The 26,882-nt window shown below is 35.2% G+C and overlaps 1 protein-coding gene across 50 annotated transcripts in view; it reads left to right on the top strand.

Annotated features, from left to right (window-relative positions):
• Positions 1-26,882, top strand: part of RIMS2 (regulating synaptic membrane exocytosis 2) — a 470,125-nt gene that overhangs the window by 350,360 nt on the left and 92,883 nt on the right. For 16 of the 50 annotated variants that reach the window (XM_051611522.1, XM_051611504.1, XM_051611509.1 and 13 more), the window contains 4 exons: positions 1,896-1,985; positions 12,214-12,246; positions 20,630-20,665; positions 25,799-25,899. The exons of 16 other annotated variants lie outside the window; for them this stretch is intronic. In XM_051611522.1, the coding sequence (XP_051467482.1) occupies positions 1,896-1,985; positions 12,214-12,246; positions 20,630-20,665; positions 25,799-25,899 (260 nt within the window). The remainder of the gene's footprint in view (positions 1-1,895; positions 1,986-12,213; positions 12,247-20,629; positions 20,666-25,798; positions 25,900-26,882) is intronic. 18 more of the 50 variants (XM_051611532.1, XM_051611536.1, XM_051611519.1 and 15 more) reach the window with 8 other exon arrangements.

Genomic DNA, 26,882 nt, shown 5'->3' on the forward strand with positions numbered 1-26,882 from the left:
AGAAAGAATGCTGACCAAGAAGTCCTGTCTTTTAAAACTGCCATAAAGCTAGCATGGATACCACTTGGCTTCCTGACATTCTGCAGTACTTAGACTATTCATTAGATATCCTGACAAAAACCCCTGTTTGGGATTTCTCTCTCCCTACTTTTTATCGTATTCTAAATATCTCCACTGTTTGACCTAAACGGTTGTCTAATGTTGTTTTTCCCTAGCAGTACCTCTTCCTTAAGCTCAAATACAGTTTTACTAAGGTCATTGAATATTTTTTTGAGTTAGTTAAGAAGACACTTCTGAACTAACCCAAGAAGGACGAAGCATAGATGGCATCAGTAAATATTTATTAATAAATGTGTATTTTCATAGAGAAAAACCAAGAATCACATTTTTGTTAGGAAGAAACATAATAAGTGGGGTTTTTTTCCACAGTTTGGAAACAAGAATGTTCCTTTTGAAATTTCTTATGTAGTACTTACTACACATGGTACTTTAAAAATTACAATTTCTGTTTCTGCATGCATATCTGGGGTCATGAAATCATTATATTGACAATTTGATTGTTATATTATTTGAAACCTACAACTCCATAATTTTAAAAAATCAAAGCTAACTTTTATAGGACCGCACCCTGTCATGGAACAATCACAGACAGGAAAGCAGCAGGATGCCTACAGATAACATTTTTATATGTTCACATTTTGAATGATAGATATGCATCAGTCTCATTTAAAACAAACAAACAAAACAAAAACAAGAAAAAAAAAACCCAAACACCAAAAAACTCCCAAATCCAAAAAAGTAGTCAGAGATTAATATCATTTTGTATGTCTATTTATTTTGAATTTATAAGATGGAAAATTTGTTCCAGATCTATAGTATTCTTCTCCATCACTGGCTATTTCTGTGACCATAAATGTAGATATATCTGTGGGCAATGACTGTCAGGAATTTTGACCTTTGTGAGATCAGCAACATAAGCAGATTCTTAACAGCTCAAAGCAAAAATGGAGTTTAGGATATTGAATCTTTCTAGTTAATAGTTCTAGATTTGATTTTGGCACAAGATACCAAGAGATTTTAAATCTATAGTATTTTTCTAACCAGCTAGTTTAATTGTCAGAAGATGGAGAATTAAAGAGTAGACTGAAAATATCTGACAACCTCAGAAAGACTTAATCTCTTGCGAGTCTAGAGAATGGAGGCCCTGTCTGGAGGAGAGTGTATGTGCTGCTATTCACAGCTCTTTTTTTCTGAGTCGTTAGTTTGGAAATGCTGGTTTCAGGGTACAGGATCCATAACTAACAAGAGAGTTTTCATTGAGTAACTTGATCTGTCTAAAAAACCTCTGAATTTAAATAAAATTCCAGATATATTGAGTAAGTCCAACCTGGTTTTGACTTAACAATTTGTTGTTAAAAATACTTTATCAATTTAAAGTACAGATACATGATTGCTGGTTCCATTTTGGTTTGTAAATTTGGGTTTTTTTAAATTGTATCTTTGTAAAGACATTTTACAAAACTATTTTAAACTTCTATTTAATTTTCAGAAACACATATATATCGTAAGAAGGTATAGAATATAGAGTACTAGTAAAAATTGAATAAATTACTGTGTGAATAACCTCCTGGGTTTTTATTCCAATTGTTAAATATCAAAGAGAGCTGCATATTTGTCAAATTACATAGATACTAACTGCCATAGTATGTTGTGTTCCATGTTTAAGATGTTTACTTGTTCTCTCCACCACAGACCCCTAAATTAAATATTTAATCTAAATTTTGCCATGTTATTGATAGTACATTTGTTTAGATCAAGTTGTCCCAAATGATAATAGGTGTCTTATAATGAAAGTTACATAATATTTCTGATTTTTTTTTTTTGGTTTATACTAGAAGTTACATGGGAGGACCAGCAGAAAAAGGTGAATGGTACAATAAGTGATGACAAACCATTGCCGAAAAAGAAACACCATTCTGAGACAGGTTTGTCAGGGTTTGGAAAACCACATGAAAGCATGAGACTATAAAAACACATTTCATGCTTTTGTAATGCGTGTGTGCTTGATGTACCTTATTATTTTTCACTTTGGTGTGAAATCTTTATTATGTAGAGACCATTTAGATTACATAGTTCTGTTTTAGAATAGCCAAAATAGATCTGCTTTTGTAAAGAATTGTGTTAGAATGCACATGCATTAGAAGTGTTCTGGCACAATATTAGACTTAGCTTGCTTTTTAGTTTTGAATTTTGTTATGATTTATCTATCTGTGCAAACCTCAGAAATCCAAGTATGAGTTCTGCTGATTCTTATTTAGTTGATAAAACCAAGGTATCTACTGCACATATGGTGGGAAATTCATCTTCTAGACTTGAATCTGAAACCTTCTTACACCATCACATGTCAGAAACATAATTCTGATGTAATTTTTTATAACACTGTATTTTATAACTCCATATGAATGGGTTTCTGAAATGTAAGAAAACTTTTTCATCCTCTGTCCTGTACTTGAACGGATTTCTTCTGAAACTAAAAACTATCACAAACTTTCTTCTACACCAAACATAACGTTTAATTCTTTGACTTTATCTTTGCTCCTACAAATGCATAGTACTGAAAAGTACACCTATAAATAATCATAATGATTATGGAAATGGTAGTATTGTTCTCTCATTTGAATCAGACAATAAGAGGTTCTAATCACATTAATTTATGCACTTGCAAAAGACAGTGTGATATTATGGTGATAAAGACACTGTAAAAATAAGAGAAGGAAAGGAGAAGAGAATGAAAGGAAAAAAAGAAAAGGGAAAGGGGGAAAGCAAAATAAATCCTTAGATTTTAGGTTTAGGTTTCATTGTGTATTTAAAGTTTGATTCACATCTACTCAAGTGAATGGGAATTTGTCAGTTTGAAGAATACTTAGGTTCAGTTTTGGGCTGCAAATCTCTCTCTATTTAGCATATTAGTTGTCTCAATTACTCTAATGGCAACACTTTTCCCAATCACACAAGTCAAAGTTTACAAGATTGGGCAATTATGCCAGCTCCCAGATTAATGCTGTAATTTCAGTTTTAGGCTCACCTACATGCTGATAATTTCCAGGTTTTTTCTTGAGGCTCAACTATTCTACAGCTGAAAATGCAAGAGTCAGAACTGAAGGAGAGGAGCAAGGTCTGCATTGGCTCTCTAGCCTAGGAATTAGAGAACCTAACTGCAGAAGGCCAGACCTGCAGTTGCATTACCTGTTTCCTGACTTTTTAATACATCAGAGGAAGCTACAGTTGAAAAAAGTACTGCTCAATAAGATTCAGGATCAAAATGTAATATGTCTTCTTTTCCAGCAGAGTGTTTTAACTATTGCTTGGCAAACCAAAATACAATGTCTAGAGTTCTTCGGTGTTGCCTTTCCAGGGAAAATTCTACAGAATATTGACTCTGCCCAGACTTTTGCTTTACCTAGTAGCTAGGTGAGAACATTATCTCCATCTTCCAGCTGAAGTGGGCTTAGAACTGTGGTCTAGGCAGATGGCACATTCATAGTTATTAGCAATGCTTCTTTAGAACCACCCTCCCCAGTTTTTAGCAATAGGAGCCATATTTTGTTGGATGGTTGCTCTTGGGGCTGTCTAGATTTTTTGAACATGGGTGAAATTTTGTAATTGTAAGTAAAAAAAACCAGAATAATTGAAATCAGAAACAAATACGATCATGCAAATGTTGCCACTTCAGAAGTGTTTTACTTATTTATAAAAATATTTATCTGATTTTAATATTATTTTTTTTATCCCCTCTGGAGCAGTACTACTGATCTCCAGTGCTGCAGGGGATACACAGAATTTGTACAGAAAGCCACAGTGGCAATTGTCAAAGTCTAGAATATATACAAAATTGAGTAAAAAATGTGTTCTGCACTCTACAGTCCTAGATTCTTCTGTGAGGGCTGATTCCTGAGAGAGCATACATTCTGCTCAGTTTTATGTTATCAGTTATGTCTTCCATGGTGCATTCACATTGGACAATGAAACGTGAAGCAGAAATATCTCAGGTGGTTCTGAACACTCTACAACGGGTGCCAAATAATGCATAGTTATATTCCTAGAATACTTTTCCAAACTGTTTCTCTGTGTCTGGAAGCCGTGTGCGCTAAAGCGGTGGCAGTGGAGGAGCACCAGTGGAATCAATCACTGCAGCTTCCAGGAGTTGTGCTACCCCTGTGCACAGCACACTGCTCTCCCCTGTACACATCCCTGCCTCATGACAGTTCATTTTCAAGGCACAGCAGCCAGGACACATGGAAGGAGGTGCAATAACCCTGTACTCACCCCTGGATGCTGAGATATATTGGTTCTGACACCATGATCTGCCAGTGATGTAGCCTGACGGAATCTACCAAAGTAAGCTTCAAATTCCTTGAAGCTTTCCAATATGGGTTTTACCCTCTGCACAGGGCTGGGCTTACTTTAATCTGATAAAGCTTTAAATGATCTCTTCACACAGAAAACAGCAAGGTGATATTAATAAACTTAGTCCCTGGCTGCATCTGGCAGTCTGCAGAGAGAAGCAAGGAGGAATACAGGCACCTCATACTGCTGTTGCCCTGTTTTGGTTGCCTTTTCATACAAAGGTTTTATCTGCTGTGGCCTGTTCCAGGAGCTTGTCCTGTTTTCAGGTTCAGTTTGTCTGTTAAAAATTTAATCTAACCAGTCACATGGTAATAGCCATAGCATTATTATAGCTAAGAAAATCTGTGATTAAAAATATTTATTACATAAATATCTTGAGTAAGAACTAAGACTGAGCCAGTTGTAGGTAAAAACATATATAGAGAACTCCAAATAATAGAAAAGAAAAGAAAAAAAAACAGTAATACTGTGTCGTGTAAAACATTAATAATCAAGAAATATACATGAGTAGAACTGAGCGAGCAATTTTTTTGGAAGACAATTTAAGGTCATTTAATAAACTAGTAAAATAGTTCTTATGTTTCAAGCTTTTCAATAGAATATGCTGGTAAAATTCTTTTTCCTGAATATTAGAAATCAACATGTTTTCTTACCAGTGTTTGTAGTGTCTTGAGTTCTGAGGCAATTTGCAAAACTATTGTTCCATGTATTGCAAAGAGTCCATTTTATTTATGCAAAGATTTTGAAGGACTGCAAGTGGAAAACTGCAGCATTGTAGGTAAGCACAGCATCAAAATTCAAGCCATGTCTTGAATATGCATGCCCTTCCTTTAGCTGGTGTCAGCACTGCCAGAGAGTGCTACATTCTCAAGGTGCCACCAAATCAGAAAGCATGTGGAACAGTTATTTGTTCCTTTCTAATATTATTAAGCATTTCTGCTTTCAGCACTCCTGTCACTCAGCCGTAATAGATGACATATGAAAGAAAGTGAATAAAGCTGTAGTCTCCAATCACATTTCCTTGGTCAGTGAATTAAAAATAAATAAAATAAAAAAAATGTTTGCATGCAAACATTTTAACATGGTTTTGCATCTTTATATGTGAGGTGTTAATAGCTAGAAATAAGCAGGCTATGGGTAGGAATGTTTCTTGTACTGATAGAGATAAGGTTAGGCAAGATACCATTTCTCTTAAAAATCAATTATTTAAAACTAGTATCATAACTGGTCTCTCTTGAACTCATCAGGGTTATTTAAAGGGAAAAGCACATAGTTCATGGCAACCTTGGCAGTAGAACCGATTTCTGATCTGTGTCAATTGTTTTTGAAGTGTTCAATCAATCTCGCTATCCAAAGTTTTGAAAGCTGAACACAGTCTAGCAAACTGTGTCTTCATCCAGAGATGGCAATGCAGAAACTACCTTCATGAAATAGCGAATGGAACACTATTGTTTTTCCCCTGTCTTTCCTACTTGGAGACAGTAGATTTGGTGGTTATTATCTGGAAACCATCCTGCAATGGTTTCATTATCATTGCCTATTGCGAAGATTGCAGTGTTATCCAAATGCCATAGACTATTATAATTTCTAAGCAACAGTGGAAGAACAGAGCCATGGGAAGTGCTGACATATTTTAGTAGGACTGACCAAAAAGAGACAGAATAGTTGAAACATTAATATATCTCAGAATGGAAGTAAAAATGGAGTGTTCTTGTAATTATCTGGGGGAAAAATAATTATTTAATATAGTACTAAAATTTTAGAGGAATTGTAACAATGGTAGGTTAAAAACATCAGAACATACAAAGATAATGTGTACTTACAAAGGTTAAGTCTCTCTATATATAGATTGGCTTTCAATTTGAAGTGAATCATGGCTTGTTTTATCCAAGAAACATTTCTATCAGTCTCCTGGATGGAAATACTCCTTGCCTGTGTAAGAAAAAGCCTTTAAGAAATAATTGTAATGCAACAGTAATTTTGTAGTTTACCTATTGCCATAGAATCAGTTGACGTAGACAAAGAGTAGACAAAAATAATTCAAAACAAAGTGGTGATTATTTTAAAAGAATTCAGTAGTCAGAATTGAGAGTATAATAGATTGAAAACTATAAAATGGGAGATTTGGTTAGAAATGGGGAATGAAACAGGCTGGAAAAGACAAAGTAATGACAAGACACATAGAAGGACTCTAGTAATGACATCGTGAGCATTAGATAAATCAAAAATTATATTTAAAGGAGAAGGCTGGTCTAAAATAACCAGAAGAGGAGCAGAGTGGCGTCATGGACTAGTTTATGATTGCTGAAGAGGAAAGAGATTGGGCAGCAGAGCAGTTTTCAAAAGAAATTGATTAGGAAGGGAAGAAGAAAATGTCCATGGCTCTGATGGAAGTTTCAGTATACTGTGGAAGAGCTGGGGAAGAGGGCACAAAATAAGATCTTATGAGGATGTTGTGGAATCTGAAAAAAAGTGAAGTGGGTAAAATTTACAAAAATAGCTTCATGTTGAATCTGTGAGGATCTTTTAACCTGTGACAAAAGAGAATGTAGATTGAATATATGGCATGACTAATTGTGTTCTTGAAAAAAAAATGAGTATGCACTTTTCAGGATCTCTTCTTGCAACTGATAAATGATGTATTTAAAACAGATAATTCTCTCATATCTGCTTTAAAAAAACATATATTAAAAAAATTAATTTTGTTCCTATACCACTTTAAAAGTAAACATGCCTAGTCTATAGCAAAGTAACAACAAATTGGATTAAAGAGAGAAAAGGGAACTCTGTGGATGGGAATTGCAGTCCCTGTGTGAGACACAGGTGTAATCAAATATTACACTTCAGTGTTGTAGCCAAATTGCATTAATTCATGGTATAATTGTAGTTTAGGATGGATCACAAGTATGAGGTGGCCTGAAAATGTCTAAGAAACCACACACCTATTTGTATATATGCTTTTACTGCTTTTTTGTGTTTTAGAAACCAGTCCTGCGGTCTTAACTATGTGATCTCCTGGACAATATGATTCTGTAGGTGGTGAAAATTTAGAACAGGGAGAGATCTGTTTTCAAATAGCTCATCTATCCTGTACTGACAATAGTGGGTGTATTTGTATCTGTGGTAACTTTTTGGAAATAGTTTTGATACATGACTATCTAAATCACCTAACTTATTAGTGAGATTTGTTATCTTTTCTGGATTTATGATGTTTAAAATCCAATGTGCAATGCATTAATATTTTGAAATGTTACTAGTTTTTTGTTACTAGTCTTTTTTCCCTTATAAAATCATAGAAGCTCTCTCTCTGAATTCCTCATTTAGTTCCTCTTTTGTGAGTTATGAAAGAGTAATGCAGTCTACATGGTTTTGTTTGATTTAGAGAGTTCATATATTGTATGTTGTTTTCTAACTTCTTCTTATCTTTGGGTAGGAATAACCCACATTTTCTATATTCTTTCTGTCTTTACCTAGCCTGTATTATACACAGTGTATATTATATATAGTGTATATTATGTATTTGCAAAATTAAATGTATTGCTCCTCTTTTCCCTGCATTTTCTTTAGTCTAGTTAGTCCTCTGCTTGTATTTTTGAGGAAAAATGTCAGTATCTGTCCAGTGTACAGCTATGACTTTGAGTGTATGGGTTTAGACTTTAAAATAAAGAACTCATCTTTAGTAGACAAATACCTTATTAACAAAAAATCAGAAGTGTGGAACAGGCTCTATATCTGCAGGAAGGTTAACTAGAAGATGTGACTTAGCACTATTAAAGAAGATTAAGGAAAACTATTTTTATTCACACGTCAATGTAGTTAAATGCACTTTCATTCTAAATCTTCTTTTAACAAATATTTCTACTCTTAGCTATAGTGTTATCTACTCTTCCTCTTTTATCTGTATCATTAGCATTGCAGAGTTTGAATGGTGTCAGGGACACCTTTCCTGAGTTAGCTACACTATGCCATTCATCAAGTCTAATCACATCCAGACTAAGTACCTATAATTATGAAATGCACAGACTTCATGGAACATTTTCATTTTAAAATCTCATCTATGTTTTAAGTTTATGCCTATTTGTCTGTGCTGCTGCACATATTATTTTGTGAAGAGTATCCAGAAATGGGGCTTTGCAAGTTCTGTGACTGCTGGAAGTCAAAGGAATTTCTGAGACTCTTTATGCACTGAAAGGTGTTTGTTTTTAAGAAGAAAACTGAAATTAAGAAGACTTGGGGTGGGGGTGCAAGGGGACTAGTTAGTTTGCATCACTTTGCCCTGTGCTGCTTTTAGAATTTCAGATAAGCACATTTCCTATGTAAGGTTTCAAGCATGTTTTTTTGAACACTAAGTACTTAAATACTTGTCTTTAATAAGTGACATTATTGACAATGAAAAGTTCTGCATCAAAGCGTGATAAAATAGATGGTACGTATTTTGTTTTATTCAGGATTGCAGTACAATACCTAGTTTTCATTTACTTTATAAATTTTTCATTGAGAGTCTCATTTGTTTCTGAATCTGTGTATAATAGCCTTATACATACCACTCTCGTACGTCAAGATGAACAATTGATCCAAATAAATGCTAGTTCCACAACAAAGCAATAACTGTGCAAATGAAGACTGTCTATTGACAAGATGTAAATGTAACAGAATTTTATTCCATTATTTTGTTCTCAGATTTGAATGTGTTTCTATCAACAAAGATCTATTTTAGTGGATTACAAGCTACAGAGCCAGAGAATTTTCAGTCTATTGTTTGGGATTTATGGCATGGCTTCTTAATCAGGAGAAGACTGGTTCTCATAAGTGTTTTTGTGTCTCAATTAATTGGTTTATTAGTACTTCCCTCTTGTAATTGTTAATTGAAAAAAGTTGGTGCATTACCATGCCACAGCTTCTACTAATTCATTAATATTTGCATGAATTAATAAAAAATATTATAAGACATTTATCTCAAGAGATATCAGCTGCTCAACAGGTATCTCAAGTGAGAAGATACCTCTTTTCTTTTCCTCTGGGTGATATTAAAATTATTAATCTAATATATTTGATCGGTAAAACCTTTAAATACTTGTAATTAAAAATTAATTTTGCTTGCCTCTTTGATGTGTAAAAAAATTTTTAATAACAAATACTTGCATGAGGACTACAGGCCTGTCAGCCTGACCTTGGTACCAGGGAAGATTATGGAGCAGTTCATCTTGTGTGCATGCACATGGCAAGTGCAGGATAATGGTGAGATCAGGCCCAGCCAGCATGGATTCATGAAAGGCAGGTCCTGCTTGGCCAACTTAATCTCCTTGTATGACCAGGTGACCCAGCTATTGGATGAGGGGAAGGCTGTGGACATTGTCTACCTGGACTTTAGTAAGGTCTTTGACAAAAACAGTGTGTCCAGCAGTGGTAGAGAAGTGATCATGCCCCTGTATTAAGCACTGGTGAGGCTACAGCTTGAGTACTGTGTTCAATTCTGGATGCCACAGTATAAGAAAGACACAGGTCCTGGAGCATATCCAGAGAAAAGCGGCAATGCTGGTGAGAGGCTTGGAGGACATGTCATACAAGGAGCAGCTGAGGGAACTGGGGCTGTTTAGTCTGAAGAAAAAATTATTTACTGAAAGAGTGGTGAGGCATTGGAATGGGCTGCCGAGGGAGGTGGTTCAAGAAGTGTTTAGATGTAGTGCTTCAGGATATAGTTCAGCAGTTGTGGTATTTAGATTACGGTTGGACTCGATGATCTTGAAGGTCTCTTCCAACCTTAATGATTCTATGATTCTATGTGGCTGATACAGCCACACTGGTAATTTATTTCTAAAATCTTCCAAGGGAACTTCCCTAGTATTCAGTTCCATGCTGAGCCTCGCTGACACTACTAGAATGTCCTTCAGTACCATAGCAGGTTTATTCCTAATTTGCAAGTAATGTGATTCCAAACATTCTTTGAAATTTTATTGAAAATGGTTTATTCTAATGCAGTATATCTCTCAAAGCTATGCATTCTTATGGATAATAAAAGTAATAAAAGAAGCAATAAAGAGGTCATGATAGACACTTTCAAATAACTGTTTTTAATATAGTAGAAGTGCTCACTTCAGGGCTATAGCTACATAATAGGAAACATTTTCAAAAAATTAAAAGTACTTCAGCGTATTTTGGTGATAATACTACTGATTTATCTATTTAACAGTCAGAGCAATTATAGCTACACTATATTAATAGAGCTGTAGTGTACCAGGGAGTATTAGAACCTTGCAGTCACTTATTTATATTTCATCCTATGAATTCATTGTACTTGCCCAGATACAAAAAATATTTATATGCCATTACTTTTTTAACATGTGAATACATAGCATCCTCTGTCAAAACTGTCAGCTGCTATGCTTTTATATTCCATATATCATATATAGCAGTTAAGTGTATTCTTTCTGTAAGCAAATTTATTTGCCTAAAAATGTATTCTAAATATATATTTTACAAGCTGCTTGTGTTTACAATGAAGTTTTGTTGCAGTCTTGCCATTTGATAGTAGATGGAAATTATAATCTGCCAGCTATAGAATAAATCTTTTAACTATAGAACACAGTGGTTATCAGATGAAATTCATTGTTGTCTTTAATTTAATTGTATTGATTTATATTGCTTATCTTATTTTTACATTTTTTAATGGTATCTTGATATTGACTTTGAAATGTTAAGATTATAGCATATTCTTGTGGTGTATGAACTTTTCTGGAATTCTTAATCTAACATCAGCAGTATTAATGAATTATGAGCAATGTTTTGTGACTCATTAACAAACTGCAAGTGGAAGTTATATCAGGGCTTATATGTATATTTCTGATAATTTCTGGAAGAATGCATTTGTTCTGCTCATGATGGTAGCTTCACAGTTCATTGTAATTATTACTTTTCAAGATTAATTCCTGCCATTCTTTTGTTACAAATAGATTTTCAGTACAGAGAACGACACTGTCCCTCAGATTTTCTCCATGTCTGAAATGGCAGTGTGTTTTTGAATGTGAAGTAATGAAGTAAGTAAAGAGATAGTTGCTTTGGCATTTAACTTGCATGCACTAACTTAGATTTATGTGAGATGAGAATACCATTTGATTCTGAAAAATTACCTGTTGCATTGACCACGAGAGTTAAAAGCTATACGTTCTTTTTTCTCACGTTCTGTATTTTGGTGTTGATAATATTGCCTTTGTCAGATTGTCACAATAATGCAGTCCTTTCCAGAGTGTGTTATGTGGATTCTGAAATTCCTGAGGTTGTATATCCTTTTGAACAAAAAATCAGAAATGGAAATGTGGAGTTTGTTTCAGCATAAATTATAAGAATTCAATAACTGAAAAATCTAATAATAGACTTCCCATTGGTGACATTAAACTGAATGTTCAACACTTGAAAGAGAAAAATCATACTTACATCCAGGTAGACAACACGCCAAAAACTTGAACAAAAATGTTTATGCTAGTTAACATACCTTTTACTATTCAGCTTTTTTTCTGCTTCATTTCAAGGATTGACTTTGCTGTCAGTTGTAACTGTTGTTATTTCCTCAGCTTCTATACTAACCCTGTCTTTACAGTTTTTCAACAGTAGTTTAACCATTTCTTCTTCAGCTTTCTTTCTCCTTCTGGTGTCTCTGTTATTTTTTCCCATTTACTAACTCTGCTCTGCAGACTTCTCTCTAAAACAATTTTTGACCCTTTCCCTCAGTGTCAGTTTTAACCTTCTGAATACATCCTCTCACGCCCATCTCCTTTGTCTATGTCTGTACATTACACGATGTGATCACAGAAGAAGCGGAATCATCAAGGAGAAGAAACTCAGGTCTGTCTCTTCTACTGCTTTTCTCTGTGTTATTTTTTTCATTTTACCTTTTCTATAGATTCTATCACAGCTCACCTCACATGCTTTTCACTCTCTTCCCCCTCTATATATTTCAATATTGGCACACTGTAAGAATTTAAGTTTAAGATGCTTGTGTAATTTTTATTACCTATAAACTATGTACAGTACAAAGAAGTTTTAAAACGTAACTGATGACACATGTGATATACCTTAAGATTTTAAACTGATTTGATTTCTCTCATATCAGTTCTTACTTCCCATCTCCATTAACTGCAAATTAGCCTTTCAGCATCCAACTAGCACATGAAACAATTTATAATTTATTTTATCTTTGCATTTGAAAACATACAAAAATTGCGGAAACTCTGATAGAATTTTTTACCCTGGGGAGGATATAATTTGAGAACGGAGTGATTTTAGTAAGTTAAATTTCATGCACCTGAATTTCAAACTTAGCTTAATTGAATAAAAACTATTTTGGTTATAAGTAGAGTTACTAATGATCAAAAGCTATTATCTCATGCCAAAAATTTTAGACTAAGCATAAGATTATGATAACAACAGAGGGAGCAAGAAGTCAATATCATAATCAGCAGTGCAGTTACAAGTTATTATTACTGCCCTTAAAGTCAGGAGCAATTATTTGATTTTATGCATAGTAACATATTTTCAGATGTCCATTTGAAGTGGATACTCTTTCACGTTTTACCTCAATAATGCTTACACATTTCAGTACAAGGCACTTTGAGCAGCTGTGCATGCAGATAAAAGCAAGGGTGACACTTAAAGGCATTGCTTCAGAAGGAGATGTTTCCCCATTGTTTTAGAATTTGCTTTAAAAAGTGTGGAACTAGGATTATGTATTGACAAGTTCCATTAGGAACTGTTTTTCACAGTATTTACCACGCTACCAAACATTCAGATGAATGAAAGGATTTGCTATTGATTTTAGGTGTTATTAGACTGAGACATGTTGAGAAAGCTACATATATGAATTTGTGAACATTGAATTGAAATAAATATATTGCCATTTCCTCTCTGGATATTATAATCTTTAATTGCAAAAATGAGATTATTTTATTCCTTGAAAAAATTTAGATTTTTATTAATTAATAAATCCCGTGAGAGTGCATGCAAATCTTATGCTGTATATTTCAAGCACAAAAACAAGTTCAGAAAGCTAACAAGCAATAATATTTTATATATGTTCTTTTATCTGACAGCAGTACAGCTTGATAGCTTTCTTAATCCTAAACCCTGCTTTCCTTGGGTGAAGGAGGAGCATTGTGATGCAGATTTTTCACAATTTGCTTCTAAACTCATATTGTGGAAAGAATTTAATATGTTTCATAGGTTTTAAGTACTTTGAAAGATGTTAGGGTGGCACAGCAGTTCACCTGCATGTGTATTCAGTATGAGCAATGGCAGTAAGTCCCTGCCTGCCAAAGAACCCTAGGGATGCAGCAGACGTCTTTCTTTTTATCACTAAGTTGGTTCAAACTAATCAGTTACTGTTGTGCCAACAAGTACTTGCAGGTAATACTGTGGTCTTCAAACATAGGAGATAAAGAAAACATTCTTGAGCCTTGCAAAATCAATCTAGGCCTAGATGTGATCTGACTCAAGTAACTGTACCCAAAAATCGATCACCCAAACTCTGGAAAGGATGATCCATGACAGTTTAAAGGCAGTCTGTGTACGTGTAGTAGAAGTGTTGCTGGCTAATTAATTTAAGGGTTATTCCAGGATGCAAAGGGGTGGAGTAGCGATGCCCAGTCATTGCTACTTTCTGAGGAGGTAGGTGGAAGTGAGAAGATGGAGTACTGGGGACATCTCCATTTTAAAGAGCGATGAAAGGCAGGGAAATAGAGATTCCAGTTCTTTTCTGCAACATCTGGAACAAAACTCTCATTTTAAGAACTTATGAAAGTCTGATTAGACTTTTTCCTTTTGAGAATGAAATTCAAATAGAAAAGAATTTTGAAATGTTTTTCTGTGCTTTATTATTTTTATGGAAAATTATGTTGGTAGTAACATTATTGCTGGGCCTGAAGCCTATCAAAACTAAAAAGCTCAGTTAAGGATGGGTGACCAAAATGGAAATGCTCATAGCCTTGGTCAGTGGAGGGCCAAACAGTAAAAGGGTAAATAAACTTTTGGAGAAACCAAGGGCAAGAAATTAGTATGATTGAGAGTTTGAGAGATCAACTGTAGTGGACAACAAAGAGCACAGATATTTATATTTCTTCTTAACTTACAGTATCATGACAGGCTTTTCAAGCCTTCCAAGATGAACCTACTGTAATATTCTTACCCTTTATAAACCGAACATGACACCCCTCTATTTTTGAGTTATTGTTATAGTCAGTATTCAGTGATAACACTTTCCTTTAAAGACTGGATGGTGTTTTGTTTTGTTTCCATCTTTCTAATGTTGAAAATAAATTTCTCAGTGGAATTTGTAACATTTTAGGACAAATGTGATTAAATGACTTGTTCATCTCTGAAGGCTTCTGTGATATTTAGTTTGACAGGCATGTTTAAAATCTGATGCCTTAGTCTGTGACTGAGGCATTTAAAGAGGAGAGGAGAGGTAAGCTCCAAATTCAGTTTAAATGTACTTAGCACGCTAATAGTTGTATCCTGTTGGATGACTGGGAAGCTCCTTGTCCTTCTAAAAAATTATTTTTATTAAAATTAAAACCGGAAAAAAAAGACCTCAAAACCCAACCTCCAAAATAGCCCTCTGTATTGACCCACATAAATAAAGGCTGTTCTTCAGTGTGCTAAAGAAAAAATAGTAAAAATATCATTTAACTAAAACTGAGACCACAACTGCACAAAAGAGAGCATAGGGTCAGGTATATATTTTTTTATCAGTAGACATTTGCTGGATTAATTTGTAAACCTCCTGAGTCTTACGTGCAGGTGAATGCACCACTAGTTTTGTATTCTTTGGTTAAACCGTATTTATGGTTGTTGAGATGCTAATGAAGATGTCTTGCATTCTTAGGATGGCTGAAGATTCTCTGTTAATAGTTGTTTGCTTTCCTGGAAGCAGAGGCATAGTTATCATCAAGTGTTTCTGCCTATGATTTGAAGTGGCTATATCAGAATGTGAAATATTCTGTGGTTATACTGTGGAGTTTACCAGTGGTGGGAGCTCTGAGGAGCTCACATACTTGGCAAACAGGGTGTTGGAGTATTTAACAATAAGACTGTGCTCAGACTTTCATGAAGACAATGCAGAGTTTATAGCATGGCTGATCTGAATGGATTTTTATTAGTACAGAATGTAAGAGCCTACTGATCCTCAGATACTTTTCTTTTACATTTTCAAAATTCTACTGCATATTATTTATAGGGACAATGTGCAGGAATTCTTTGGAGAAGTGAAATGGGGTGTTTTAGCTAATATTCATCTTACTGCTTCTGTCTTCCTTATTCCATTTGAGCACTCAGTATTTTTCAAAGGCCACCAAAATGTATGTACACCTTTGTATGAGGCAGCAAGGACAAACATCACAGAGTACCCTGCAAAAATAACTTCAGAAAAGGAGCCACACACGATTAAGAAGACCTAGTCATTACTTTATTAAACATGCAAAATAACATTTCCTAACTAGCTTTCAAGACCTGTCTGGATTGCCTTTCTGAGTGGTCTGCTCTAGTTGGTGTTTTTGTGATCTTGTTTGTTGTCCTGCTCTGGTAAGGGGGCTGGACTTGATCTTTGGAGGTCCCTTCCAACCCCTAATATTCTGTGATTCTGTGATGTGAAAGACCATTGTCCTGCAGAGATCTGTTCCTAGTGATTAAGACCTGAGCTGACCCTGCCAATTTATGAACTTGTGATTCCAGAGTGTCTTTAACACTCTAACTTAGATCACCACGCCATCTTCTTCAGTTCTTTTGCTAAGCAATGCCATGTATTCTGCAAAAAAAAAAATCTAAAGTAACATTGTTAACATGGTTTAAACATTGTGATAAAAAATTTGTTTAATTGGTGAAAAATGTGCCCTGGGTTTCAGTCTTTGTTTAGTTTGTCAAGTTTAAAGCCAAGAAGAAAAAAAAAACACAACAAAACCATCAAGCAATTGTCAAATAGAACACAGGAATGCAAAAGCTTCCTCCCCCACAAGGAAGCTGGCTGACTGATATTGTCTTCACTCTAGCCTTCCCTTTTATGGACAGTTATTGACACTTCAATCTCATTAATCAGTAATCTAAAAACACTGAATCTTTTAATATTTTTTTTTCTTCTTCGACATTTATGTAGATGTCATTCATATTATTTTCATTCAGATTGTGATGTTGATCCCAGGCACTTTGGAAAGACCTTCCTTGCTGCAACAATAACTTTTTTATATTTGGCACATATTGGACATAAAGCTCTGGAGTGAAGTTCAGCAACCATTTATATCATACATCACCTGATGTTCTGCTAGACCCGTAGCATTTAGGCAGTTATATATTCACACTGTAGACAGCCAGAAAGACAAAATGTAGAGATAATTTCCTAGAGGTAGATTTGGAATTGAATGGCTCTGGAAATATGAGGAACAGTAATCCTTTGAGTGCAAGAACTTTAACTGACAAGTTTTTATGTTAAAAGCAAAGAACTTTTAGAGTTTGCTTTTAGGAGACAATCTGGGTTAATTTGCCAGTTTAGATAAGAATATTGCTTCTTCTGGATCTCAGGTGAAAATACTAACCTGCTGAACTGATCCCTGCACAGCTAAAGACCATTGCAGGAGAGAGCTCAAGAGAGAACCAGACTCTAAACTCAAGTGTGGGGCAATCAGCTCTGCAAGAAGGAAGAAAACCTGGGAGAAAGGCTACTAAGCTCAGCATCTCCCACTTATAACCTTAACGCTGCAGACTCAAGCTCCCGTTGATGCCCCAAGGAAGCCAGCAATTTTTTAGCAATTTTTTAGCAGTATCCATGGTTAGGGAGAAGTCTGCTATCCTGCTTTTTCAGTGGAACTGTTATTCTAATTGGTTATGTATGAAGACAGTCATGTTCTGCTGCAAGGGACTTGGGGTCCCTGCTTCATGGGACTTCTCTGGGAGAGGTGGGTGAAGCCTGCTGGGGTTCTTTGGCTGTGGCACCATCCCATTAGGAGAACAGAGCTCATAGAATTGAGGCATTTCCAAGAAAATATAGCTGATCAAGGCCATTTTAGAACAGTTTTACTTCATGCTAAGTCCACTCATATTTGAGTCTCTTGATTAGAATTCTGTTCTGTTCGTTATATCATCTAGATGCATGTTAGATGATTAGATATCTATTAGATATATTGGTACCTCTTAGAAAGAATAAACCCTTACAAGACCAGGGGAATATGACTGTGCACACTTTTTCATGAAATATCAGCAGTCATTGTAATAGCAATGTCAACTGTGATGGTGGAAGAAGGTTTTGAGAGAGTATTTTTCAGCATTTCAACCTCTCTGTCCCTATAGTTCACCTATATATTTCATCAACATAGTTCAATATATCTGTGTTCTGATTAAGCTGAAAACACATGGTTATTTTCTGTAATGTACAGAAATGTCTTCTTCATGAAAGCATGGATTATTATTTTTTTTTCCCCGAATTAATTCTGAAAAACTTTAGTTAATAAATTGACATAATTACACCACAGGATACATTATACATTTTTCAAGTGATGCAGAATAATATAGACTAATATAATGATATTGAAGAAATCATGTAAATAGGAATACACAAAGATTTTAGGAATGACTAGTGATTTTGTCATGTTATATTATTCAGTTTGAGACATTTTAATATCATAGGGTTTTTTGGTTTTCATAATCTTCAAGACATTAAAGCTCTTCATATTTTTTTTTTCAATTTGAGCACTTAATAACTGGGAAAACCAAAGGCATTTATTAATTTAATATCAACATTCTGAACTGCTATGACTTACTTTAAGAGGTGATGACCAGGCCCATAGCTTCTGTGAAGATCTTTGCTGTCGAGGTAGGTGGCGTTGTTTCATTTGGTCACTGGACAATCCAGGTAGCATTCAGTTCTGCTGCTTCCCATCCGAGTGAGATCTTTCTCAATTCAGTTCAATCATCTGTTCCTTCTAGTACATCTTCAGCCAGCACTTTACAGTGCAACTGCAATGTCGATTTGGAGACTAGGATCCACTGTGCTGAGCTTTCTTGTAAAAACCTAAAAGATTAATTTATTTATTGGAGAGAATTGTAATAAATGTCACAGCACTTCAATTACACTTTTAAAATTAAAGAATGTACTGATACTCTGGTATTATTTTTTACAAGTCAATTTGGAAATAATTTTCAATCTGCTTTTCAACCATGGAGCAAGAGTAAGTGAAAGTTGGACAGGTTTCAATTTTTCCTTATATGACAGTCTTTATTTAAAGACTCATGGTTGATAGACATCCACATATATGGATTAGTGGACTTCTAGGCATTTTTACAGAGGAATTATCCTATATGGTATTAGGATATTTCAAGCAAAGTAAAGATTTCTTTTCACTGTAGGTATGAAATAATGTAGAAATGTCTTCATTCTGTCTGAGCTCAAACTCAAGGGTATTTTCATGACTTTTACTTCACTTGTATCTATTTTGCATTATTCTGAATGAGTGGTATTGCTATCAAATTACATTTTGCTTTAGAAAATAATGAGGAAGTAGAAGACTGTTATATTTCTAACCTTTATATTGGTGAAAGGAATTAAAAGATAAAATTTTTAAATAAATAAATAAATAAATAAATAAAATTTAATAAAATTTTAAAAAATAAAAATAAAAAAAAATAAAAGCTTGAAAAGCAAACACAACTATCTCTTTCTGCTGTTTCCACACCCTACATAGGTAATAGCGGTATCCACATCCTACATAGGTAATATAGGCCAGGCTACCCAAAAGACCAAAGCAGAAGAATGCAAAAGGCCTTATTTATGAGCTGTGTGCAGTACAGGGCAGGAAAGACAGGGAATGGGAGGAGTTTCAAGATTATTTGACATCCACTGATGTCCAAAAGCATAGCCTTATGACTTGCAGTATCTGTTTCCCACTAATTTGCCTTACAGTTCCACTAGGAATTGTCAGCAGAACAACCTTGATCCCACACATGATTGGATGGCAGATTCTATCCAAGTGTGGTACATTATTTTTCCTCTCTGCAGGAACATATTTTTCTTTCTTGCACTCCACCTTGTCTCAGTATAATTTCTCTTTAAGTGTGACTTCATCCTTGATATCCATCTGAAAAATGGTATTTTATTAAATATTAAATATTTTATTAAATATATATTTTATTAAATATAACAGCTCTGTTTCCTTCTTCAGTCTGTGTACTATAAAGTAGATCATGATATTGTGAGCAACTCTCAATAACCAACAATTCTGGAAAAATATTTAATTCTAATAATACCTGCTATTTTTGGTTTGTAGCTTGGGGCTTGTTGCTCCATATTCAATTGTTTTAATTGAATTTGTTATAATTTTGGCTCACAGTAAGAAAAAGAAATTGAGAGTCTGTTTAAAAGTTAATGCATTTCTAATTAAAGTAAATTTCATTTTACTTTTTTTTTTTTTTTTCCACATTAATTACCAAACTTGGATTTCGGAGTGCAGTATTTATGGGCTGCCAAGCTATTTGTTTGTGATCCAATATATTTTAATTTTACTGTGACAGAGTAATGCCCAAAGCCATTTACAATCTTTGATATGCATTCAAAATATTTCTTGGCATCAGTTAGCTGGATTTAGGTGCATGAACTGGGTTCTGAGTATTACTATTTGTGTCTTTTGTTATTCATATTTTTTTATCTCTAAGACAAGCTAGTGTAATATCATTGTTAAACCTTTTAACCTGTAGAGGCTATGAGAATTGATTAAACCAATGAAGCTTTGAAGTAATTACTGAAATCCGTTCTGACAAATTTGACTTCTGTGCTTAAATCGTTAGACTGCATACTGTGTGAGCACTGCATAAAACATAAAGCACTTTTTTTTTTTTTTTTTTTTTTTCTGTAACCCTATTAAAGGAAACTGTAATTATGTCTGATACTTACCTTGCTCTCTTTTGTGTTGAGTGTGTGAATGATTCTGGAAGTGCAAAATGCCAGTGGGTTCCCTCCACTAAGTCTTCACTAAGAGTGCACAAATATACACACTAGCATGCAGTGAATATGCCTCTGGATGCAGAGCACCATACTTGGTTGGTTGACTAAACTCATCAAATTAATTTAATTTGGTGGGTTTTATTATTTTTTTTATTTTTAATGCATGTTTTATGGTACTTTTATTATTATTATTTCTGCATTTTTTTCTCTCCCCCTCTTTTTGTTTTACGTATTGCTTTCATTTGTTTATAGAAGAAAAGAAAGCAGATCCAGAGAATGGGGATACAGGTAGGGTGACTTATTCGATACGTTTTCATGGTTTTGCCCTTAAGTTCATTGATCTATTATGTTTAAGCAAATGTGTACCATAGAGTTGGAGCACAATTTTGATGTATTTTAGTTATTTCAAAACAGATGCTAAGAAATGGAAATTAAGGAAAGGCTTTTCCAAATGTATTTCCTTCACTTTTGTAAGGGAGCCAAATTAGGGTAAGAAATGGGAAGAAAGACTAGAATCAGCTGAAGAAGGCTCTTTAAGACTTCCTTAGACTTAACCTTAAGACTTCTATCCTCCCCACTCCAGGCACAGTGTGCTCACCTGCACACTGCCTTTCTCTTCTCTGTTGCAGGTTTCTGACTTATGAAATCTGTGTTTCTATAGGCTATAGTTATCACTAGTTTTCCCCCATTCCTGAGCTGCAGTATCTTCCAAATTTTATGTCTCTCTTGCCCATGCCTATCTCAAACTAAATCTGTCCTAATATTTAACTAGTTTATTTAGTATTAACCACTAATTGCAGCCCCTTAAAACTTTTAGCATGAAACAAGCATTAAGTTTTCAGTTATGAGGAAAGCTTTAATGGTGAGGTAGCTGAATCTTACCTTATTTCAAGTTAAAACACAAAAATAATGATTTGCATTTTAAGCTGGAGTAGTGAATCTAGTGCATATCCTGAGTCCTGTTGTAGGAATTATGCAGCTGCCACCTAGACTGTGGTAGGAATTATATGGATGCCACCTCAACAGCGCTTGTCCCTAGGTTCCCCTCAGATAAAGCAGAGTTCCTTTTCTGTGATGTTTCATATGCAATAGTAGCTACAGTTACTGAAGAGGGGCTCTCCTGTCGGTTGCTACTGGATTTTACAGTCTCCAGAGGTAGCTTGGTTTCCTGATGGCACTTCTGCTCATCCAATCCTGTAAGTGGAGTTGGGGTCTTGTCTTCTGATTTGCTCCTGCAGCCTCCAGGCAGGCTTTTTGTCAATGTCTTGAGACAATGCCTTATCTTTTGTTACAGAATATCCCATAGTTCAAGTTTTACTTACACTTCCTTGTCTATTGATTATATTTCCACAGATAAAAACAAGGGTTAAAGTACAATCATGCTACCCAAGGCTTAATTTATTTAAGTCACTAATGCTAAGCTCTGGCAGAAATTAGTTTCTTTCTACAGTCCTCATGGATACAAGGGCAGGTTACAGGCTTGCTGTGCACAGTACTTGGGTGTCTTACTGTGGCATTTCAGGACTGTGTTTACACTGCAGTTGTGCTGCTTTTCCTCAGCACAGCCCCTTCAAAAGATATGTGAAAAGAGTATCTAGTATTCAATCAGCACCTGGCTCTTTTTGAGCCAGGAATTTCCTGGTGCTGATGAAAACTCCACTGAGCTACCCTTCAGGCCATGTTTTTTTTAACATTAGAGAGTTGTTAAAAATACACAATGCTGCCTAGACTATAATAATCCCAGATGTGTTTCGTGAGCAACATCTTATTTTTTTGTGTTGCTACAGCTGAAATTTAAGTGTCTCATTGGCTATGGGTCTTGTCTAGAAGAAAAATTCTGGAAGGAAGTTAAGGCAGAAGTGTACACATGAACTCACTTTGGCCTTGCCAAAATTTGCTTTGCGAACATTTCAGTACATCATGGCAGTACATGAAAATATATGAAAACCGTATTTAATTGTTCTAGTGTCAGTCTCTGAAGTCCTGAAAATTTGTTGTGCTGGGCTGTAACTAAAAACCTGAGTAACACTAAAGAGCCTTGTGCCGCCAGTGTGAAAGATTATGCACCTACATTTTCACCGCTATTGATAAGTAATAGATTAAGGTTAGTTCTGACTTGTCTACACACACTCCTTACACACCTCATGATTACACTAATGTTCAGCCTTCATTTCCAAAATCATGTTAGGAGCTGAAGCTTCCTAATGCACCAGGACAGTTGCTGACCTCTCTGGAAGTACTTTTTGCTAATACATGCAGGTTTCAGCTAAGTATAGATTTGCCATCAGAAGTGGAGATGGTGATAGCCCAGCATTTCCACCACTTGGTGTGACATGCATGCACGCTGGACCACGGGAGCGGGAGGTGTTCTGACACTCTCTCCACCTTTCCTACTCCCATCCAGATCGTGGCTGCATCTGGCTCTGGTTACACAGAGATTAGCCTGCAGCAGCCAGCAACCCAGCTCCACGCATAGTATAACCAAATACTTCTGCAAGACGAACTTCCTATTGCCCTCAGGATTCCCACATTTTTATATGTAACTGAATTTGCTTACTTGTTAAAGGCAGTTTCAGAAATACATAGCAAGTTAGATTTTATTTTAATAAGCTTTAATGGGAGATGATTTTTTTTTTTCTAAATTTTGCTATCTCTTTTTTTTTTTTTTTTCTCTTGAGACTGAAATATGGCACCAATTTTGCTTATTTTGGTAGAGGTCTTGCACTGAGGGCCTATGTGTTATATTTCCCTTTCAACAGCATATTCCTGAGGGCTTGGTTTTGCAGACCGTAAGAAATTGGAAACCTAACTTTCACTTTGCCACATGATCATAGATAAGAATGAATATTTTCACAAGTAATTGTGAAATTTTATATTTATGCTCAGTAAGTGTTATTTCATCACTTTTAATTTCCTGAAACTTAGTAGAATATCAGGGGAAAAAGAATATATGTGATGATTTCATAAGAAAACTTCATAAGAAAAATTGTCAAAATTTCTCTTTTAAAGACAAACATCTCCTTTGTTAGATTCTTCAGCAATGTAACACTGCATCTTAATGATTGACAATTTGCTTTCAGGCCTATAATGGCTGAGGAAAACTGTGATAGGAAAAACTAGCTATATTTTTTTAATTTTCATGTGCTCCTGTCTTTTTTCATTTTGTTTGTCCCTACAAAACAGCATTTTTTATTTTCCATTAATTTTGGTTGATTTTAATTTATTTTAAAAGTTTTGATGAAGTTGTGGATGCCCCTTCCCTGGAAGTGTTCATGTTGGATGGAGCTTTGAGCAACCTGGCCAGGTGGAAGGTGTCCATGCCCATGCAGGGGGGTTGGAAGTAGGTGATCTTTAAGGTCCCTTCCAACAAAAACTATTCTATGATTCTGTGTTGTTTGTAGAGAGCAAAGATGGAGAGTGTGCATACAATAATCAGAAGCCGGAGGATTTATAGATAACAATGCAGTTTAGCCTTATTCACTTCCTTCTTCCTCTCCCCGTCTTCCTTCCAGGTTTCCCACAAAGTGCCACAAGATTTGGCTGACAGTTCTGTCACATAGGATGTGCTACTACCATTACTCTTCTCAGTAAAGAAGAGCTTAAAGGCCCTGCGAGACCATGTGAAAAGCCCCACTTTAGTCTTCGATTAGGACTTAGAAATGAGGTTTACAGTTTAAATCAGATCTATTGCAGTCCAGAAAGCCCACCATGTCCTGGGCTGCATCAAAAGCATGGCCAGCAGGTCAAGGAGGGTGATTCTTACCCTCTGCCCCACTCTTGTGAGACCCCTCCTAGAGTACTGTGTCCAGTTCTGGAGCCCCCAACACATGAAGGGAATGCACTTGCTGGAGTGAGTCCAGAGGAAGGCCACAAAGATGATCAGAGGGCTGGAGCACCTCACCTATGAAGACAGGCTGAGAAAGTAGGGTTGTTCAGCCTGGAAAAGAGAAGGCTCCAGGGAGACCTCATATAGGCCTTCCAGAACCTGAAGGAACTACAAGAAAGCTGAGGAGAAACTTTTTACCGGGACTTCTAGTGAGACGACAAGGGCTAATGGATTAAAACTTGAGGGGAGATTTATGTAAGACACTAGGAGGAAATGCTTTCCTCTAAGGGTGGTGAGACACTGGGACAGGTTTCCCAGGGAAGTTGTAGAAGCCCCATCCCTGGAAGTGTTCAAGGGCAGGTTAGGTGGGGCTCTGAGCAACCTGATCTAATGGGAAGTGTCCCTGCCAATGAAGGGGGGTTGGATCTAGATGATCTTTAAGGTCCCTTCCAACCCAACCCATTTTTTGATTCTATGATTATATGAAACGTAATACACTGGAATCTAATATTCCTATCTTAGTTCCTTAAATGAAAGTCCAGATCATTCAATATATAATGTACAGAAACTTCTGTTTATGACTTGTGGGATTCTGAAATTTTTATCCTAGATAACACTTGTGTTAAAATTACAGAAAGTTTAAGACAAATGTCAGTCAAAATAAATGTTTTTAGCATTCAGAGGATAAGGATACTTGTGACTTATACCATATGAAAGTGGAAGAGAAGCAAACCTGTGTCTGTAAAATGACTGTATTTTTGTTTTTAAATATTTTTTTTGTTCTGAGCTGTTCTCTCTCTCACATGTTCTATTTCTCAGTCTTCCACCTCAGCTTTGATACTTACTTCCTTATTCACATAGTAAATTGTGGTGTTACAGTACCTGTTGGCTGAAACCAGCCTTTGCCTGAGTCATATAGTAAGAAGCCATCTCTAATTGAGACTAAACATGTATTTGATCCAAGAAGAGTGAATCCTGAAATAATTATTGAAGTTATGTGTCATTAGAATGTAATACAGTGATGCCACTGGGTGGCTCTTTAACATTCCTTTATACATATTTAAATCATTTTGAGCATATTAAGGATATGTCCAAAGGGTAAACAGAAGCTCTGACATCCTGTGGGTCTTACTTGATTAGCAATTCGGTATAGAAATGCTGGTATCACACTATAACAAATGTAGAGCTATGATCTCCACCCAAAATAAGCACGTTGTCTTTGCACTTCTTTATTAAAATGAAAGACTCAGCTTCTCTCGAATATTTTTTAAAGAGCAAAATTCTACTCTATGGAAACATTCTGTTCATTTACACTCATTACTTCCACAAAGCTGGCTTCATTTGAATTGTGTAGATAACACAACACTTGTGAAGATTCTGCTGAAACACTTATCTACTACTTTCCTCCTCTTTCAGTTTTTTGGTTATATGCAAAATTGAAACCCAGAAAATTATATACACTGTAATTTAAGTAAATAAGATTTGATCTCTTTCTGTTAAAACTTCTATGAGCATAGCTTTAAATTTGGAATTGAGGATGTGTATATTTATTCTCTCTCTCTTTTTTTTTTTTTTTTTTTTTTTTAAATTAACAGGTGCAATGGATGTAGAAGAGAGGAATCGACAAATGAAAATGAGCAAGTACAAACAGGTAGCAGGATCAGATTCCAGGCTGGAACAAGATTATCACTCTCAGGCAAGGGAGTTTTGTTTTGAAAAGCAACAAAATATGCTAAACTGAAATATCTAATATGCTTTTACAAAGTAATAGGTGACTGGAAGGTTGTTTCTTCAGTAAAAGTTTATTGTGTATCTATAATAAAAATATTGGAAACGTGCAGCAAAGTCCTTAACACAGGGTGTTCTTAGTTATTATAATTTCATAAGAATAAGTTAAATAAAAGTACCAGTAGGGCCATAATTTAAAACTCAAAGAGAAGGAAAAAAGAGGTTTATTGAGTGGCAGATGGAATGAGAGCTATTGAAACCTGTTCTTGAATTTCATATAGTTGAACAAAGGGTTAGTATGATCTACTGAAAACTGGAAGATACGGTGTTACTTAGTTTGATAGTAGTAGTTTAGCTTTTGGAAAAGAATTTTATACCTCAGCAGAGCTTCCACTCCTGATGTGGCAATTTGCCAAAAATGTACATTCTGAATTGTTTCATAGTAGTATAACCCCAAATATACCATGCAAAATTTCCTTGTATCTGGAACAGGGTCATGTCATATACAGTGTGTTAATTAAAATAATCAAGATACTTTCAATTTAAGCTTCTATTATACAAAAATAATTTAGTGTCCTCTAAAAAACTTAATTAATTTAGGTCAGATTGCAAATGGGAAGCACAAGACTTCTGACCTATAAAAGCTGACTGAGGAAGAGAAGTCTGGTTTAGACTTAGTTTTCAGGATGTAGTTCCTTGCTCCAAGGATCAGCAGTTACAGTAAACTGAGCCATTTAATGTTTGAAGACAAAGAAAGAATCAAATTTATGAAGTATTATTAGTTTTACATCACTAATATACTTCATACCATTACTTTCTAGAATGTACATTTCAATGTGCAGAAACAGAGGAAAAGTTTTAGCAAACCCTATAACAAAATCAAAAACACTATTAATGAAAACAGAATCAACAAAGCAACAAGAAAACTGAGAAAATGACTTAAAATAATTA

The sequence above is a fragment of the Apus apus genome, chromosome 2 (assembly GCF_020740795.1).
Source record: "Apus apus isolate bApuApu2 chromosome 2, bApuApu2.pri.cur, whole genome shotgun sequence".
NCBI lineage: Eukaryota > Metazoa > Chordata > Aves > Apodiformes > Apodidae > Apus > Apus apus.